This window comes from Asterias amurensis, chromosome 3 (genome assembly GCF_032118995.1).
Source record: "Asterias amurensis chromosome 3, ASM3211899v1".
Lineage (NCBI taxonomy): Eukaryota > Metazoa > Echinodermata > Asteroidea > Forcipulatida > Asteriidae > Asterias > Asterias amurensis.
Window position 1 is genome coordinate 13417423 of NC_092650.1, and position 18240 is coordinate 13435662.

The 18240-nt window shown below is 39.0% G+C and overlaps 1 protein-coding gene across 2 annotated transcripts in view; it reads right to left on the bottom strand.

Annotated features, from left to right (window-relative positions):
• The window catches only part of LOC139935125 (capping protein, Arp2/3 and myosin-I linker protein 3-like), a 72433-nt gene that overhangs the window by 21363 nt on the left and 32830 nt on the right, over window positions 1-18240 (bottom strand). For both annotated transcript variants that reach the window (XM_071929594.1, XM_071929593.1), the window contains exons 12-24: window positions 16538-16692; window positions 15363-15473; window positions 13866-13935; window positions 13057-13238; window positions 12344-12398; window positions 11389-11492; window positions 10441-10578; window positions 9349-9541; window positions 8274-8402; window positions 6810-6920; window positions 3781-3953; window positions 2875-2962; window positions 1386-1508 (exon numbers count right to left, since the gene is read on the bottom strand). In XM_071929594.1, the coding sequence (XP_071785695.1) occupies window positions 1386-1508; window positions 2875-2962; window positions 3781-3953; window positions 6810-6920; window positions 8274-8402; window positions 9349-9541; window positions 10441-10578; window positions 11389-11492; window positions 12344-12398; window positions 13057-13238; window positions 13866-13935; window positions 15363-15473; window positions 16538-16692 (1632 nt within the window). The remainder of the gene's footprint in view (window positions 1-1385; window positions 1509-2874; window positions 2963-3780; window positions 3954-6809; window positions 6921-8273; window positions 8403-9348; window positions 9542-10440; window positions 10579-11388; window positions 11493-12343; window positions 12399-13056; window positions 13239-13865; window positions 13936-15362; window positions 15474-16537; window positions 16693-18240) is intronic.

Below are 18240 nucleotides of genomic sequence, written 5' to 3' on the forward strand. Positions count from 1 at the left end.
TTTGTTTGTAAGGGCAATAGTTTTGCCTCATGCCAGCTAAACAAATAACAAATATTTTCATTAAAAATCAAATTTTAAAATCAAAATATCTTGATAGCGCATCAACATAGCTTCATTATGTAAACAACAATAATATCAGGTTGGTTAAAATCATACATTTACTGGTTTGCGATAAATATTTCACACCTAATAACTGAAAACAAAATACATTTTAGGAATAATTGCCATTTCATGCATACACTCGATTAGCTTTGTGCCTCGAGACCTTTCTGAATTTAAACTTATCATCCAAAACTTTGGGGTAGTAAGTTGCTTCTAGCTAGGAATTGCAAGAGTCATGGGTTCGAATCCCATTCAAGTAATATGCCTGTGATATTTTTTTTCACAGGACTCAGGCAAGTACTGAGTACACAGTGCATCGGTGTATGGCTAAAAACTAAGTTAATATTCTTTATCCCCGATGCAAATTTAACATCTGTTACCTGTATATAAAGCTGCTTCTGCTAAGCGAAAGAGGTAAACACTTAGCAGACTTTGGTGATTAAATGCTTTTATCAAATTGGGAATGGATTGAGATGCCTGTTCCATTTCCAAGAGTTTTTTGAGTTGCTCTGTGGTACTGTCACAATGATAAAATTCTCCCAGTCTATCCTTTTTAAAACTAGGAATACAATAGTCGCAGTTGATATGTCTTATAGACATGTGTTAAATAGAACCATAGAGATTGGGTCTTTTATACAGGTTGATACATATGGCTGTGGCTTGATTGCAATTCAGCCAGAGCCATAAATTGGGACTTACCCTAAGCAGGACATGTGCATAATATCATGGCTCTGCTTACCGCAGAATTCTACGCTTATGATCACCATTTTCTGCTTACTACATTGTGTAGTTAAGCGAAAAAATTATGAGCTAGCTGTGTAAGCGAAAAAGGCCTAGTAATGTGAAGTTCACAAGCGCACAAGATAAAATTCCTTGCTAACCCCTGAAATACACTTGACGTAAGCGCAGAATTCCCTGCTTAAGCAAGCGCAAATTCTTAGCTCAAGATAAGCAGCCCCATGAAGTTGGACTCAGTACCACAGGATAGCACCTCATTCCATGCTATGGGTAAGGGTTTTTTATGGCTAGCCGAGATTAGTGTATTATTTATGGGAATAGGTATGCAGGTAGGATTGCAGTTGTGGACCACACAGGATGGGTTATTGGACACAACAAGACCGCTCCATTGTAAAGCACACTCAAACTGGACATGAGTTTTGTGCACATGATCAACACAACTTGGACACACCTCAACTAAAGTGACTCAACTACCATGACGTCATGATTCCATCATTTGCTTCTAGGTGAAGTTTCGAACACGTGAGCCTAAGAAGGAGACAAACCTTAACTTCCTCTGCCTTCTCCTCAGAGTCTTTCTTCTGTTCTTCATCATGATTGGTCATTGCTTCTGTGCCGTTCGTCAAAAGAGATCCCTTCCTGGTCTTGAACATTGCCTGGTGTTCCAACTGTGAAAAGCACAAGATAAGAAGGCATAGATTAGTGTCTGTGAGTGAGGGAATCAATGTGTGGTGAAGAGGTTTTCAACTAGGGGTTTAATCCCAACGTGGCCTGGTTCTTGATAGTTTTACCAAGACGAAGTTGAGGAAAATTATCAAGAACCAGGCCTCAACCGGTTTTCCTTTCACACACAGCGCAGCCAAATCACCAACAGCGCCTGCATCGCCCGTAACAAGAAACGTCTTTCATCAAGACTAGCGCGGACAACCGGTTACAAACACTGGTCATTATCAACGGTTTAAACACCCCCACGTGACGCGCTCTCCACCAATAGGAATAGCTAAACTGTCTGAGGTATTTATGAATGAATGTTCATTCCAATCCAGTTTGCTTGAAGGTTAACTAAACTGACAAGATTGAAACGAAAAGTCACATTCCCATAAGGTGATCCCTCTGCTGCCGGATTCCCAAGTACAATCCTAAACTTGGGTGTGATCTCTGACTAGTTTTTTTTCTCAGCCCCATTTACTCACTTTTTTGTTTGTTACTCCTTAAAAAAAACACTGTTTGTACTCTAATAATAATAAGTTTGAATGAATGAATACAGTAGTTACAGGTTAAAAGGCTTCTGACAGGCAATTCCCTAAGAAAGATATTAACAAAAAAAGGGAGACTGCCAACATTTGAAGCACCCACGTTGCAAGAAAATCTCTGCTTATTTAAACCGGAGGTTGTTGGTTGCAATCCTGCTCTTGTCACTTTGTCTTTGTTCAATCCCAAAATATTTAAAACTTAGGAAACATTTTCTATGTTTATCACCAAGTACCTCACTTTGAACTTGTGGTTTCCTGATTCACGATCTTTTGTACACGATATTCAATGTCAGTTCCACAATCCTTCACACATTTATTGGACTATTCAAAGAATTTTATTGATTGGTCCAGCACGATCCTTCCATGGCAAAACAGCCCATCTCAAAAAACTTGTTTTGCTCTCGTATAAGATTAACTCTGGGTACATTGAGGGTGCTTTTTCTATTTCAAAATTTCAAAGGCAAAGGCTACTATGTATGGATGTGAATACATGTCCTATGTTTTTACACTTTCCTCAAGTCTTTTTGGCAAAGAAGCTTATCTCTGTATTTCCTCTTCTCAAACAATTTTATTTTTAGTTAGGGCGTTTTGCCAGAGAAGGGCAGTGCGGACTACAAATGAAAGTGCTTTAACTTGGCCCACTACTGTTTTCAGTTGCACTTGGCAAATGAGCAACAGCTAAGATCAAACTCTGGATGTGATCAATCTACAAGATGTCTATTGATACTTCATACTACTCACATATCTTTGGATTAATGTCTAGGGGGGGGGGGTAACCTACCAGTTTATGATAACAGTCCGTCAGATGTTCCATGATCTCGTCAATGATGTTGTCAGAGATGTGACTGGACATGGCCAAATGTGCCTCTCTACGTTCAATAACACAATACAATATTCACTAGGTATTAGGGGAAAGTGTCGGTGCCAAGTGGTCTAGCCCCCTCAAAGTCAAGTTCTGGGGCCAATTTCATAGAGCTGCTTAAGCACAAAATTTGCTTAAGCGCAAAATTTGCTTAAGCACAAACATGGCTTGCTTATTTTACACATGTTACTGGCCCAAATTCCATGCCATGAACATTGCTTGTGACTGGTATTTAGCTGCTGTTTTTACTTAGTACAACAATCGAGTGGAGTCCTGACCGGTAATCTGATTGTACTATATGTATACAAGGATTTTTTTTTAAGCTAAAGCAAATTTTGTGATAAAGCAGCATTATGAAATTTGGCCCTAATGGTCAATGTATTGGAATGTGGAAAAGAACCCCGATCATTGTATTCTTTGGCAAGGCATTTAAGTATCACTGCTTCTTATCACCCTGGAGTGAATTGGGATAGAGATCACTGATGTGAATGATAAGCAACCTGTGCGCCAATGTGGCTGCCGATGTTTCATACTCCTAAGGAGCTGAGGCTGTTTCAAGGATGATCAGACTCAAACAAACCAGGGTACAAATAGTGGCACAGTATAAGAACGTCTCGATAAGGAAGACTTCACTAAACTCACTCCGAAAAAGTGATATCTTCTGAAATAATATGAAGAATCAAACAACAACGAAAACGTAACTCCAGTAATGAAAAATTTGTTTAACACAACTGTTTACACAAATGTTTGTGAAAAAGCCAAAGAATATAACTTTACCCCTTTACCCAAAACGTTTATGAAAACGACAAAAAAAAATTATTTTACCCCATTTTGTTTGAGATGGCAGCTCCGACCTGCTCGACTACATCCTGTAGGAATCTCTGAGGCATACTACTCTGGCCCTGGCATACGTTATTAAGACTCTCCTTGAGGGCGCTATCCTCCATCGTATGACTACACTGCTTGGTGGACGTCGTTAACATCCCTGATGCGCTAGACTGTAGAAACATTATAGAGTTCAAGATTCAGTCGTTAGCGTACATGTACATGTAAACGACAAACCTTACCTGTTTCAAATACATTTATAAACAAGACAGAGCCCAATTTCATAGCGCTGCTTAGCGGCCGATTTTTTGCTTATTGTGCGAGTTCTATTTCATAACGCTGCTAACCGTAAGCACACGAACAGGCATGCTTACCTTTCGGTGCTTACCACACAAAAATAAATGTCATAATGCAAATCCACGGTAAACATGCAATATGGACGCCCAATTTTTTCGGCTAACCTGTTAAATACGCTAAGGCTTAAGCAAGTTTTTCTGCTGCAGTAAGCACACAAATTTGCTCAGCGTTAAGCAGTGCTATGAAATTGGGCCCTGGTGTGTTGATAACCACAAATGTCCCACTAAGATTAATCTCATTATTGAGTTATCGCTCAGACAACATTTCTTTTGTTTTACCAATACTGACCTTGAAAGTTGACCTTGGAGTTCAAAAACAATAGGCTTCTAGGGGATCCAAAGACCAACTAACACATCAAATTTTGGAACTCATATGCCAAGGCCTACATGAGTTATCGCTTAGACAACATTTCGTTCTAGGTGTTCTAGACATACATGTTGTAATGACCTTGACATTTGACGCAAGGGGTGTACAAATAATAGGCTTCAGGGGGATTCCCAAGAAAAACCCTCAAACCAAGTTTGGAATTGCGAGGCACAGTCAACAATTGCACACATGCACACACGCACACAGGTGTGTTTATGGTACATGTACCAACTGAGGACTGCTCTTTGTTTTCCCATTTTTTGGACACAGTTTTTTTTTTAGACGTCCCCATTGGTTTTGTACACGAAAATCAAATCGAGGACGTCCTCCGTGTGACTTTTTCTCAGGTCCCTTTTGTTAAAGTCCTCAGTTATCAATAATAGACATGCCCACACAGGTACACCTATTCATTAGAGAACACCTATTGTACTTTCTATTTTCCTGTAATAAAGCAATCCCCTTTTGTACACAAATGACTAGTGAGGACACATGAGAACACAGACCCGACTGGTGAGGACCTATCATCCCTTTTGTTAAATGTTCTCGGAGGTTAGGCAATACAAACACACACACACGGAATGGCAAGGCAAACACAATATGCCCCTTCGGCTTGCTTACCTGACGGGGCATAAAAATAAAGAAATAAAGAACTCAACTGGCTAGTAACTGTCAAAGTTTTTCACTCAGGGATGCCAGTGGCTCTTTCCTTCAGAGCCTGAAATTTGTTTTGAAGGAAAAGGGGTCACCGCCCCCCCCCCCTTCCTCAGACCAAAAAAAACAAAAAAACAACAACACTTTTTTTTAAAATAAAACATAAAGAAAAATAAAATTCTGACCCCCCCCCCCTCTTGCAAAAAAGGCATGCATAGTCTGATTTTAGTCTCAAATTTTCCGTTTTTATATATCACAAATTTGAAAACGAAAAAAAAAAAAATTCAACCCAAAAAAATCTCTCTTTTTTTTGTTTTTCATGTTTGGACGATCTTATCTTACCCTCTTATTTCTGCCTTTATAGTACTATATTTTTGTCAACCATGTTGATGGGTTCGTAATGTGAGGATCGGTTGTATAAAAAAACTTCTTTAGCAATTAAATTTTTCGATCGGTGTCAGCAACGCACATTATTGGGAGGGTCCAACAACTTACCGTCAACTCGCTTGGTGCCGCCAACTCGCCGTTAACTCCTCCAAAATAAATTTAAAATCCACAAAAGATGCATAAAACTCTACAGTATAAGCTAAAAGAGAATTTGAAGTTTCAGGCTACATTTCGATTGTAAGAATTTTGTTTTTTGATCGTGAAAAAAATATCTCTAAGCTACAAAGCCGTCGGTCGCCATCGGTTGCCATCTTGCTTTTTCACAGGCCTGTACAAAATGGACAACAGAGGGCGCTTACCTGCATTTGGAATAGTCTTGCCTCAAGGCGTGAATGATTGGTACTGCATGTGTAGTGTGTACTGCAACTTATGTTAGTTGATCGCTGAGGCCTTAGATCAAGACTAGTTCATACCTGCCATCTTGGAAGTGGTTGAGTTGACAGCAAGTTGACGGCAGACATTATTTTATATATTTTCTCTGGCCAGATGAATTACGGAGCGCCGGAAATTTGTTTTCAATAAAATATATTTCTTCGGCCAAATGAAATCGGAGCGCCGGAAATCTTTTCCAAAACTTATATTTTCTCCGGCCACATGAAAAACGGAACACAGGAAATCTGTTTTCAATAAAATATATTTTCTCCGGCCAGATGAAATACGGAGCGCCGGAAAAGTATTTTTTTATTTTTTTTATTTGAAAAAGCCGGAATTCCGGCAATAGCCGCAAAACTGGCATCCCTGTTCACTCTATGCGAGCTCAAAGTCAAATGAGTGGACTCAGATAAAATGAATACATCCTGGCCCATGCTAAAAGTGTTTGGGTTGGGCTTTTAAATACAGAATCTGCTAGACTCCATTAACACCCAGGATATGATTTTAAAGGGTTTGTTACTACGAGGGTAATAATAACCTGACCAATCATTCTGTATCGTTCAACTGGTCATATATAACAACATACATCTAAAGAATACACCCATATACACCAGTTTATATTGAGGAATTTTACCGTGGAAAAATTAGACATTTGTCTTATGTTGTATTCCCAGTTTAGCTTAATACTCATGAACATAGGAAATAAAAGACTCATACATGTAGGTTGGTTGAAACGTATTTTAGTTGACACAAATAAAATGACTAACTTCAACTACTCATTAGTGAGTAGATCTATTGTCAATCAGTGAGTAACCATTACTGAGTACTCGGCCTACCTTGAGTTGATTTTCAACGATGCTTTTTAACTGTGCAGCCATGTCTTCCAGCTTGTTTTTCACATCGCTGCCGTCTGTGTTCAGGGCTACCTGATGGAGGGCATTCAGCAACTACAAAGAACAATTCCAACATATTTCAATATATGTTACATCGTTGCAGTACCCTCAGCTAAAATATAGGATTCGAACTGCCTCTAGCTATCATGCAATCTCGGTGGTCTAGTTGGTAAGACATCTGCTCTAGAATTGCAAGGGTCGTGGGTTTGGATCCCAGCCGAGTAAAATGCCTTTGATTGTTTTCATAGAAGTGCGGAAAGTACGAGTATACAGTGCTTAAACACATCGGTATGAAGGATAAAACCAAAATTAATAATGTCAATATGGTCAGATTTTAATAACTAGTCAAGGTAAAAATTAGGGTACCACCAACAATGATATATAGCTAAGAAATTCAGACAGCGAAAACGGTACAGGGAAAAGAATTGAAAAAAAGAAAGAAACAATTTTTGTTCAGTATTTTGTCGGTTTCCAGCTGGCTTCTTGCTCTTTGCAAGTAGCCAGGTCTGGAACTTCACAAAGTCAAGGTAAAAATTAGGGTACCACCAACAATGATATATAGCTAAGAAATACAGACAACGAAAAAGGTACAGGGAAAAGAATTTTAAAAAAAAAAGAAAAACAAATGTGTTCAGTATTTTGTAGGTTTCCAGCTGGCTTCTTGCTCTTTGCAAGTAGCCAGGCCTGGAATTTCACAGCGGCCACCGAGGTCATGGGCTCTTTTGCCCTGGTATTGGCCTTGGTTCCTCTTTCGAAGTTGACCATTAACATTTCCTCCCGCCTTTCCAATGGAAATAGGCTTTGCAAAATGAAAATGGCCTTGCCCTCTGTACAACAAAGTACATTAGTTAGACAGTTTTTTCTGCTCAAAAAGTTATAACAACAGGTCGATGTACTCCTTGAGTGAGTGTTTTTTTTTCTGACTTTGGGCGATCAAATGCAACCCTGGATTGCAAGGAACAATTCTCTCAATTGATGGAAAGTACAAGGTCAAATGCTCTTTAATGATTGTTTGTTTTGGGTCTAGTATATTGTCAAGTCAGAGCAAAAACTTTGAATATCTCAAAGTGCAAAAACCCCGTAGCTCAAGTTGCAAAAATGTTGTATCTTGCAAAAATTACTTCTTTCTCGAAAACTATGTCACTTCAGAGGGAGCCGTTTCTCACAATGTTTTATACTATCAACCTCTCCCCATTACTCGTTACCAAGTAAGGTTTTATGCTAATAATTATTTTGAGTAATTACCGATAGTGTCCACTGCCTTTAAAGATGGAAAATAAACCTGAACCTGAACCTGAGCTTATTTAACCAATACATCAACATCAAAAACAACAACAGCCCAATTCACAAACATCCCCGAGGTTCAAATGGTGGGATGAGGTTGCAAGAAACCTTTGATTGTCTTACCAGTTTAGAGTTGTCAGCATCTTCTATGTAATTCTGTGCTTTATTAACGTCTGCCTGGACGTCTTCATCGGTACAGTCAACAAGCTCTCTGACGGTATCCTGGATCTGGACGACCAACTTGTCAACCATCTACAACAATTACAATCAAACCAATGTAAACTGTGTAAACTAAATAATAAATGGCCCCTCAACAAGCACATTGTTGTGTAAAAGTTATGTTTGCACTGTGCTTGTTGTGCAGAAACTATTCAACTGTTTCCTTTGTGTGTTTTTTTTTTATGAGGACAGATGGTGCCGCTTGCCGCTCATACCCTGCGTATGCATGAAGCGCGCAGACATTAACAGCGTCCAGCCACCAACCCGGTCGTACAAAGCAGTGAAGACTGCCTCCCCATACGGTATAATCTTTTGAAGCTTCCAGGGAGCCCCTGGAATGCCATGGTGCCTCAAAGGCTTTTGTACCATTTATACCCTTGGTGAAGAAAAGCAAATCGTGAAGTGTCTTGCTCAAGGACACAAGTGTCACGACCAGGATTTGAACACCATAATGACTAAACCCCCAAAACTTAAATTAATTCATTAGCATTATTGAACTTGAAAAAAAAACCAGCAGCATTATTGCGCCTTGAAACCATTAGATGGTGCTATAAAGGAATAGGTTTCATACTTCATAAACGTAACTCAACATACCTTGCAGGAAAAATACTGAGTGCTTTGATATGCCCCTAGGGGTGTGATCAAGCGCTCTATAAGAACTATAAGAACAAAGTATTTATATATATATATAATTTGCTAGGCCATGACACCCTATTGACCCCTTGCGCGGGCGTCACACGCGGCGACTGATGCCACGCTCAACATATTGGTGGACAGTTAGGTTTATGTGTATTAATGCAGCGTCGCCTAAAATGCATACTTCACTGCATAACGCACGGCATAGAGTTATATACGAAAACGCACAGTGAAATTGCCCACCAGTATGGTGCATTCAAGATTTTTTTGATGATGACGTCAGGTGAAATGGGTCAATAAGCCACTGGGGCTAATAACAGCACTAAACCCTATACTATTTTACCTGGTGAGCTGTAGTGTATAAGAAGCCCTGCTGCAGCCTGAAGGCTTGATCATCAGAGAACTTATGCTGGCTGTGATTCCTCTGCAGTAGAGATTGGATCTTCTGTAATGACTCGGACGTCTTCTCAGCATTGACCTTCAATGCAGCCGTTACATCATTGACAGGAGTGGGCATGTACTTCAGAGTGTAGTTCCTGACGGGCAAATCAAGTTTTACAAATCCAAATCAAATAGGGAACAACAACTGTAACCCCTGAAAACCCTCTGAAATTTATCCACAGTTTTGTCCGATTTTGTCTGATTGTTGCCTGTGAAACCAACCACATGGAGCACCAGCTTGAAAGTTCTTAGAAGTCCGAAGGTTTTGGCGGTGTATACTATGTGCTGATAGATCCTGTCTAATTAGATCATCCTTAGCAACCAATGTTTGAAAAGTTTCCATTTATTAAGAATTTTCAAAATTCTGTAGCAAATTAAATAAATAAGTCTTTCTCACCAAACAAAACATATCTTGCTGATTGGTGCTGCCCTAGTACATTCAAAACTCAATAGTATTTGTTGAGTGATAATGCCCTCTCGTAAAAACAGGTCGTACATGAATGGTTGATGAGACTTGATGAGCACATAAAAAAGGCACTTTAAAAATACATTGTACAATAGGGAGGTTTCGCACGTGAACGGTTACGCATACAAATATGTTTCGCTATCCAGCTTGCGTGTAGCAAGCAGGATATCAGTGAGTAGCAAGCAGGATATCAGGATAGCGAGTAGCGTGTGACGTCAGAATGATGACATATCCGTCGCACTAACCCAATCCGATAGCGTGCAAAACCTCCCTATTTTCACTCTCGGGAATATATAAAATAGCTTTGACATGTTCGATTGATGACCTTTTATGAGTACAGAAACCGTATCGTACTTTTTTGATAATGGCACTTTCCAAATACATAAAATAGATCGCACATGTACATGTACAACCTTGGCACTGAAAGAGTTAAACGTTGGTCAGCTTACGTAAAAAGATAATGAGCTAGATATCAAACTAATTGAACTTAACACAAAGGAGAAAAAAAACACTCAACATGCGACTTACTTTTCCAGTGCGTTGGCAAGATCATTAAACCCCGATGCTGTGATACCATTGCCATCTAGCTTGACTGTGTGTAGCTTGGTGTTTAATTGTAAGGCCTTGGCAAGCATACGAGCACCAATGTCTCCCATGTTGTTACCACTACACATGGAGTAGAATGAATGGGAAAAACATTGCAATCAGATTGTTATACATATGATGTGATATACACACACCAAGCGAATCACTTCCTAATCAACAAATTGGCAGCCAAATTTCAAAATGTAACTACCAAAAAATACACTGGTGTATTCGCAAACAGAATAAGAACAATAAACTTTTTCTAGCATTTCAGTGTAACCCTGTACAACAATATCAAAGGATTTCACATTCCATTTGTGGACATAAACAATGCAGGTGGGTGAACAGTAAACAGAGTGCAGCTTTAAAAAAAAACAGCTTAGCAGAGCTGGACTGACTGAGCACCCTGCTTAAAGCAAGTAAGAGATGCGCAGTTAATTGGACCTTCGGGGAGATTGTTCCATATCCTAACACTATTGGGAAAGAATGATTGTTGGTAGAATCCCTGACCTGGTGAAAGATACTATATATTTGTAAGAATGACCCCTCAGAGCAACGGTTGGTGTCAGAAATATGTGTGGAATGTTAACTTGGTTGTTGACATCAGTGAGTGCACTATTTTTGGACTTGTCATAATACTAGCGGTCTAGACTCAACAGACCTTAATGAAACAACGGAAACCATGTCATCTTGAGGTTGTTAGACGGTACCATAAATAGCCTCACAGGCAAAGTGCAGCACGGCTGAAAGTGGAACTTAACCTCACAGGCAAGGCGCAGCACTGCTGGAAGTGGAACTTAAACTGTACTTCCAGCAGAGTTACTGTACTTCCAGCAGAGTTTGAGTCTTGTGAGTTACACCATTTGGACCAATAACTGACTACAACCTTACCTGATATCCACACTGGTCAGTGTTGAGTTACTCCCCAAAGCATTGATGATCTGAATAGTCTCAAACTTCATCTTGTTATCGGCCAACGACAGGGTTTGTAGAGGCTACAAAAGATCAATCAATAATAACATTAAAGTCAAACTTGCTCCAGTCAACCATATTTGCCTTCCAAAAAAAAAGCCTTGCTTGATCATAATCTCGTGAAATTTGACTCTGAAATATCAACATAAATTTGATATTTTATTTAGTCCTGTGGTTGATCTATTCAGTGTTTGAGACAGAATCAGAGCGCACTGTCGAAAGACACATCAAGTCATAGAGCGACTGGCCCACTCTCAATCTTTTTTGATCATGTAATATGTCTAAAAACATGATTCATTTGAAATGTATAGGGTCAAAGTACTGAATTTTGACAGGCGGTACTAGGCGCCGACTCACGCTCTACAAGCGCTGAAACATCTTGAACAAGCGTGTGTACAAAGCAATAACTTAAGGTTAGGCAATCAGGGGCCAATTTCATAGAGCTGCTTAAGCAAAAAAAATGCTTAAGCACGAAAATAGCTCGCTTATTTTACACACGTTTCTGGCCAAAATTTCATGCCATATACATTGCTTGTGACTGGTATTTAGCTGTTGTTTACATAGCATAATAATTGAGTGGAGTCTTGGCCGGTAATCTGATTTTACTAAGCAAGGATTTTTTTGCTTAAGCAAAATTTTGTGCTTATTTATAAGCAGCTCTATGAAATTGAGTCCAGCGTTTATTTTCAGGAGTGTCCAAAGGAATATCCATACAGTCGCTGCAACACAGAGCTGGTTGTGCATGTGTGTACATTTGGGATGTTTTAAATGAGATATGATGATTGAAAATATCAAATTTGAGCGTAACAAAGGTGAAATTTTAGGAGATATAAGTTTTTGGAAAGACACAACTAAGTGGTTTATTGATATTTACCAATCCTTCGGCCTGAATGACTTGTACAATGGTTTCCAGCACCTTCAGCAGCTGCCTGAAATCCAAAATAAAACGGGAAGGCAGTGAAACAAAACTTGTCAATGAGAAATAACAAGGGAATAAAAGAGTACTGACAAGATCTTCAAGTAGAGCTTAAGCCTTTGCAAAACGTATCTAAAATCTAAAATCTAATTGTTGAAATTTTCTTGCAGAAAACCTCAAATCAAAACTAGTTCTAGTAAAATTCATATTGGTTTCTGGTAATCATTGGAGCTAGTGGGCGGGGCTTATAATGGAATGACATCACACTTTAATATATTCTAATCGTTGTCCAATGAGTGCATTTAATATTGTGTTCTATCCAATCACAACCATATTACTTTACTAACCTTCATGTTTATTCATTCCTACCCTTCATGTTTATTCATGTCTTACTTGTACTTGACACTGCACATGTTCTTGCTGAGGTCCAATGAGCGAATGGTCTTACTCTGTCCTACCCAATCACAACCATATTACTAAACTACCCTTCATGTTTATTCATTACTACCCTTCATGTTTATTCATGACCTACTTGTACTTGACACTGCACATGTTCTTGCTGAGGTCCAATGAGCAAATGGTCTTAATCTGTCCTATCCAATCACAACCATATTACTAAACTACCCTTCATGTTTATTCATTACTACCCTTCATGTTTATTCATGACTTACTTGTACTTGACACTGCACATGTTCTTGCTGAGGTCCAATGAGCGAATGGTCTTACTCTGTCCAATCCAGTCTACAAGGTGAGCAAGTTCTGCATTGAAGTCATTATCGCTGAGGTTCAATGTAGCAATGTTGTTGACATGAGCAATACCGCCAGCAATAATTCTGCACCCCTCTGTCTTCAGCTAAAAACACATTCAAAATCAAGACTCATGGTTAGGGAAGGGTGCACACAACAATTCTATGAATTCTTACCGACTCCTTAAGGCCATGGCCCAATTTCATAAAACTATAAGCACAAAAACTTGCTAAGCACAGAAATACTGCTTAGCAGAAACAGCATACCAACCAAAATTACATTAAATTTGCTCAAAAAAATGTTTGCTTAGATTTCTGCTACACATCATTTCGACCCATGTCATAGAACCAACTTACAAACTGATTTTTGAAGAATGAAAAGATGTTAGTACTTTTTAAAAAATAAAAAAATAAAATAAAAAAATCACCAAGCATCACAAGGCCGAAAGGACCACCTCAAGGTGATGGCTACCTGACACTGTCCACCCAAATCCAATGTCAACGGGGACACGATGCCATCTACTCCTTGAACTGAAACAGGGCTACCTGTGGGCATTACCACTAGGAGCCTGGCTGGTAGAGCAGAATGCACTACCTTCCAAACTTTTTTAGGAAGTGCCTTGCTCAAGAGCACAAGTGTCATTGAAGGGGATCGAACCCACAATCCCCTGCTGGCAACACCAGAGCTTAAGATCGGTCAACTAAACTGCTGATGAAATAGAAAAGGGTCTTACATCATTACTGCTGAGGTCAAGCTCCACATCTTGAAGGTTGTCATTGGATCCAATACCAAGGAGGACTTCCCTGCAATAAGAGACAAGAAATATCAAAACTTGAACTCACTGCATAAGTACATATGTATACACATGGTGTTCGCACATACTGAATCTACATGAAGTTACAATTCACAACGCCATTTTAGAGATAAAACAATGATGGAACAATAGACTGTGCAAGTCTCGCGCGCACCGGAGTGAGAAAACACGACAACTGAAGAAATTTATTTTTTTGTGAATCAAATCTTTGCTTTAATTTAATCTTAATGCCGAATCTGAACAACAAAAATACACATTAGAGCTTGTTTAAATAAGTTTTAGCTTTTTAAACAAAATACACAATTATCGGTTAAAGTCTATGTATGGACACAAGTAAAACTATGGGACAAGGATGTTTGTTTGTTTATAAATGTTTTGAAACCCCTTTTGTAAATCTACGCCCGAATGTGAAACTACTAAAAGCTGGTTTATACGCGGACGCACGATGGTCGCAAGGGCGTTAGATAAACGCGTGACGCATTTTAAACAGGAAGCCGACGCCCAAGCGACCAATGAAAAGGCTTTCCACCCCGCGCGGCCAAAACAAGCGTCTGCGTAAGTTTCTTGATCAGAGATGGGCACAAATTCTTAATTTTTTACAACTAACCTGACCTGAGGTCAAGTTTAAATATCGGTTTTTCTTCGTTATTATGTTGACTTTATTTTTACTTTTATTTATGTTGTTAATTAGTATTACATTTTTAACAACATATGTCATTTTTATGGTCATAAACTACATTAGACTAAAGTAATGGACGAAACAAAATCTCCCCAACGTAAAACTCCATAAGGTTGGGACCACAATGGTCCCGGAAGTTCAAATCTGAGCGAGACTTGCACAGTATATAGAAACCTAAGGCATGGTACATGATGGGCCAACCTCCACTTTACCTCTGTGTGAGGTCATTCCACTGCAATGGCGTAAAGGCGCTGCACACTATTAGTAATTACTCAAAATAATTGTGAGCATAACAACTTACTTGGTAATGAGCAATGGAGAGCTGTTGATAGTATAAAACATTGTGAGAAACAACTCGCTCTGAAGTAACATAGTTTTCAAGAAAGAAGTAATTATCCACGAATTTGATTTTGAGACCTCGGATTTAGAATTTCTGGTCGCGAATTCAAGCATCTGAAACCACACAACTTGTGCGACAAGGGTGTGTTTTTCTTACATGATTCCATCGCAACTTCGACGACCAATTGAGTTCAAATTTGCACAGGTGTGTTATTTTATGCCTATGTTTGAGATACACCAAGTGAGAAGACTGGTCTTTGACAATAACCAAAGGTGTCCAGAGCCTTTAAGAGTCACACAATTTGTAGCATCACAAAAACAGTCTGATAAATGCAACTAACAACATTAATTTGATGACGGAGGAAGAAGAAATGAATGAAAATATAAGGAACACTTACTTGACCACTTCATAAGGAAGTTTATTCCTGGAGAGATTCAAGTACTTGAGCTTGGTACATGTGGCAAAGAACTGCTTGAAGGACACCTGGATTGGCACATCTTTACCCCTCCTAAAATATCACAAAAATATCAATTTTATAATCAAACTTTGAACAAAAACAAAATCCAATGATATTTTTTCAAAGGCCTTTGTCAAACACTTCGCATTTGCTACCTACCTTAAACCCTGTCCCCTTCCAGAAATACCAAGTTCAACAAAAAGGAGAAATTGAGCGAAATCTGATTTGGGTGGGTTTTTTGAGGTGGTTAAGGTTGCCTATTGCAAACACAACTCAATAAACAGTACCCATTCAAACAAGATCAGGACAAAACAGTCGATAGAAGGTGGAGTGGTTTGGCAAGATTTCAACCTTCAAAATATAGCCAGATTTGAAGATAAATACTGGAAAAAAACATTGAGCAATTATAGACTGAATTTCTGTACAATGCTCACCATACACCAAAACAAGTCTACCATCTGACCAATTTTCTTCTAAAGTATTAAAATACACTTAAATAAATATTACTAAACAAAAATTCTCAATAGATTGTAGATAAGTGGTGTTTGAAGCTTTGCATGGTGTGGAAAATAAAATAAGAATTACCAATAAATAGTAAACTTGCGGGTACAACCATGTGTAAAATCTCTTCTGTAGGAGTGTTCGCTCGTAAAAGAGCCAGTGTGGTCTCGACATTCAGAACAGTATACTCTGCTCGTCATCAGGATTGTATAATTTTTTAATATTTTCTAAATATTATTATTGGTTTACTAAAAAATATTCGAACCTTGCAGCTACAAGCTGAATTGAGTTTTAAAAAAATACAGAGATTCATAAAAAATTAATATGTTAAAAATTACAGAAAAACCATTAAGAAACACAATTTGTTTTTATACATTAAAAGAGCAAACTGGCTGGTGCCAGTATAAGATAGTAGATAGTATATAAAACAAAGGCAACACTGGAAAAGTCAATTTAGGACATGACCTTTCTGTGTCCTTTTTGGTTAAATGAAATAAGGCCAAATCTTGCAGCCGTTTGTGGCAGCCATTATAGTCTGCTATGGGCACCACAGCTCTTGTGGCCACTACAGGCTGTAAAGGATTAAACGATCACTAATTTTGTATTAATATTACCTGTATGTAAATGTGTTTCCAGCCAGGTTAAGATGAGAAAGATTGGAGCAACATCCCCTGAAGAGGGCAACAAACACATTGTCCAGGGCACACTCTGTGTCTGACATGTTGATATGTGTCAGTGAGTTGGGCTGGGCCAGGAACATTGTGAGGTTCTACAAGCAGAAAACAATTTTAACATGATAATCTTAAGCAGTTATTATAAAATCTTGAAATACTTAACAATTCGTCACCGTTTTCACGAAGGGGCAGTTTGTCCAATGCAGCCAAAAATGTATGTTTGGAGAAAATCGCGTTTGAAGTTATGCTAATTTTGAAATCACTGGTTCATAGACTTTTCGATGCGTAATCTTTGACATTTTTACATACATGTATCAGGAAAGAAGAGATCCTAAATCATACAAATCTGTTTCCAATTTTGTCCATAACGGTTTAATTAATGAGTAATTATTCAATTAACAAAACTGTCTCTTTGGAAAACTATACAAAACGTGGTCTGTGTGCAGTACGTCGTGTGGCTGTTCGTGAAAACGCAAAAGCCGGATCTCCTACTTTTTCGCTGTACAAGAGGAAATTTCCATGCGTTAGAGCAATACACAAAGTGGTTGTGTCCATTTGTGGCCGTTTGGGGCGCGCGCGTAAAACATTGTAGGTCAAAGGTATTGGCCCTTCATGAAACCCCTTAAAAGTCGGAGCACTCGTTTTTGGCGCTGTGCCAGCCGTGTCTTCAACGCACAAGAAGGAAATTGGCTGTTCATGAAAACGCAAATCCAGATTCTTGAGGTTTTTGTCCTTCACCATCTTAGCATATCTAAGAAACTAGAAGACTTTTAGGTCTATAAATTAGAAAATTGTTAGGTACCGTTAACTAATTCGAAACCACAAAAAAAAATCAAAATGAGTTTTCTTGTTGATTTTTTACAATATTGCCCCTTCGCGAAAACAGTGATGGATTGTAAGCTGTTTTTCATCTCATATGTTTTGTCCTTTGAACTGGATATTACCGTAGGTTCCGTGTACTAGGAGTGGTACATGTAGTGCACATAAAAGAACCCGAACCACTCGGAAGACTAGGAGTTAACCAAGTGTTCCTGGTTCACATAGCAAGCACCCTTGTTTACAGGTTCCCTAAGGCTTGTGAACTACAGTGATAAAGTTCACATATGAGGCATCCTTTGTTTTATTACCAGGAATATAGAATAATAATGGGCCATGTCTGTCAGACTTAACACTCCTAGTCAATTGAGAGCAAAAGGCAGAGTTGTGTGTTTTACTGAACTTGGAACTGTGTACATGAAGCTTCTTTTCTGAGTTCAGTAGGGAAGTCTGTTCCAAAGTGATTGACCAGGGCCCAATTTCATGGCTCTGCGTACCGCCAAATTCTGCGCTTACGATCACGATTCCCCCTTACGTGCAAGCGCCGAATTTCTGCGCTAGCCTTGTAAGCCTAGAATGCCTAGTTACGGGGAGTACGCTCGCGCAGAAGCCCAAATGCGCCGCTAACCCGTGAAATACGCTTGCCGTAAGCACAGAATTCCCTGCTTCCGTAAGTGCCGATTCTGTGCTTATTGTACGCAGAGCCATGAAATTGGGCCAAGTTCTTTAGAACGACTTCCCCAAAAATGCTGTGATTAGAAAAATAATTGATCAGATCCAAATTGACAGCTTTGACAGTGGCTATAGCAAGATCACCAACTCTGCCT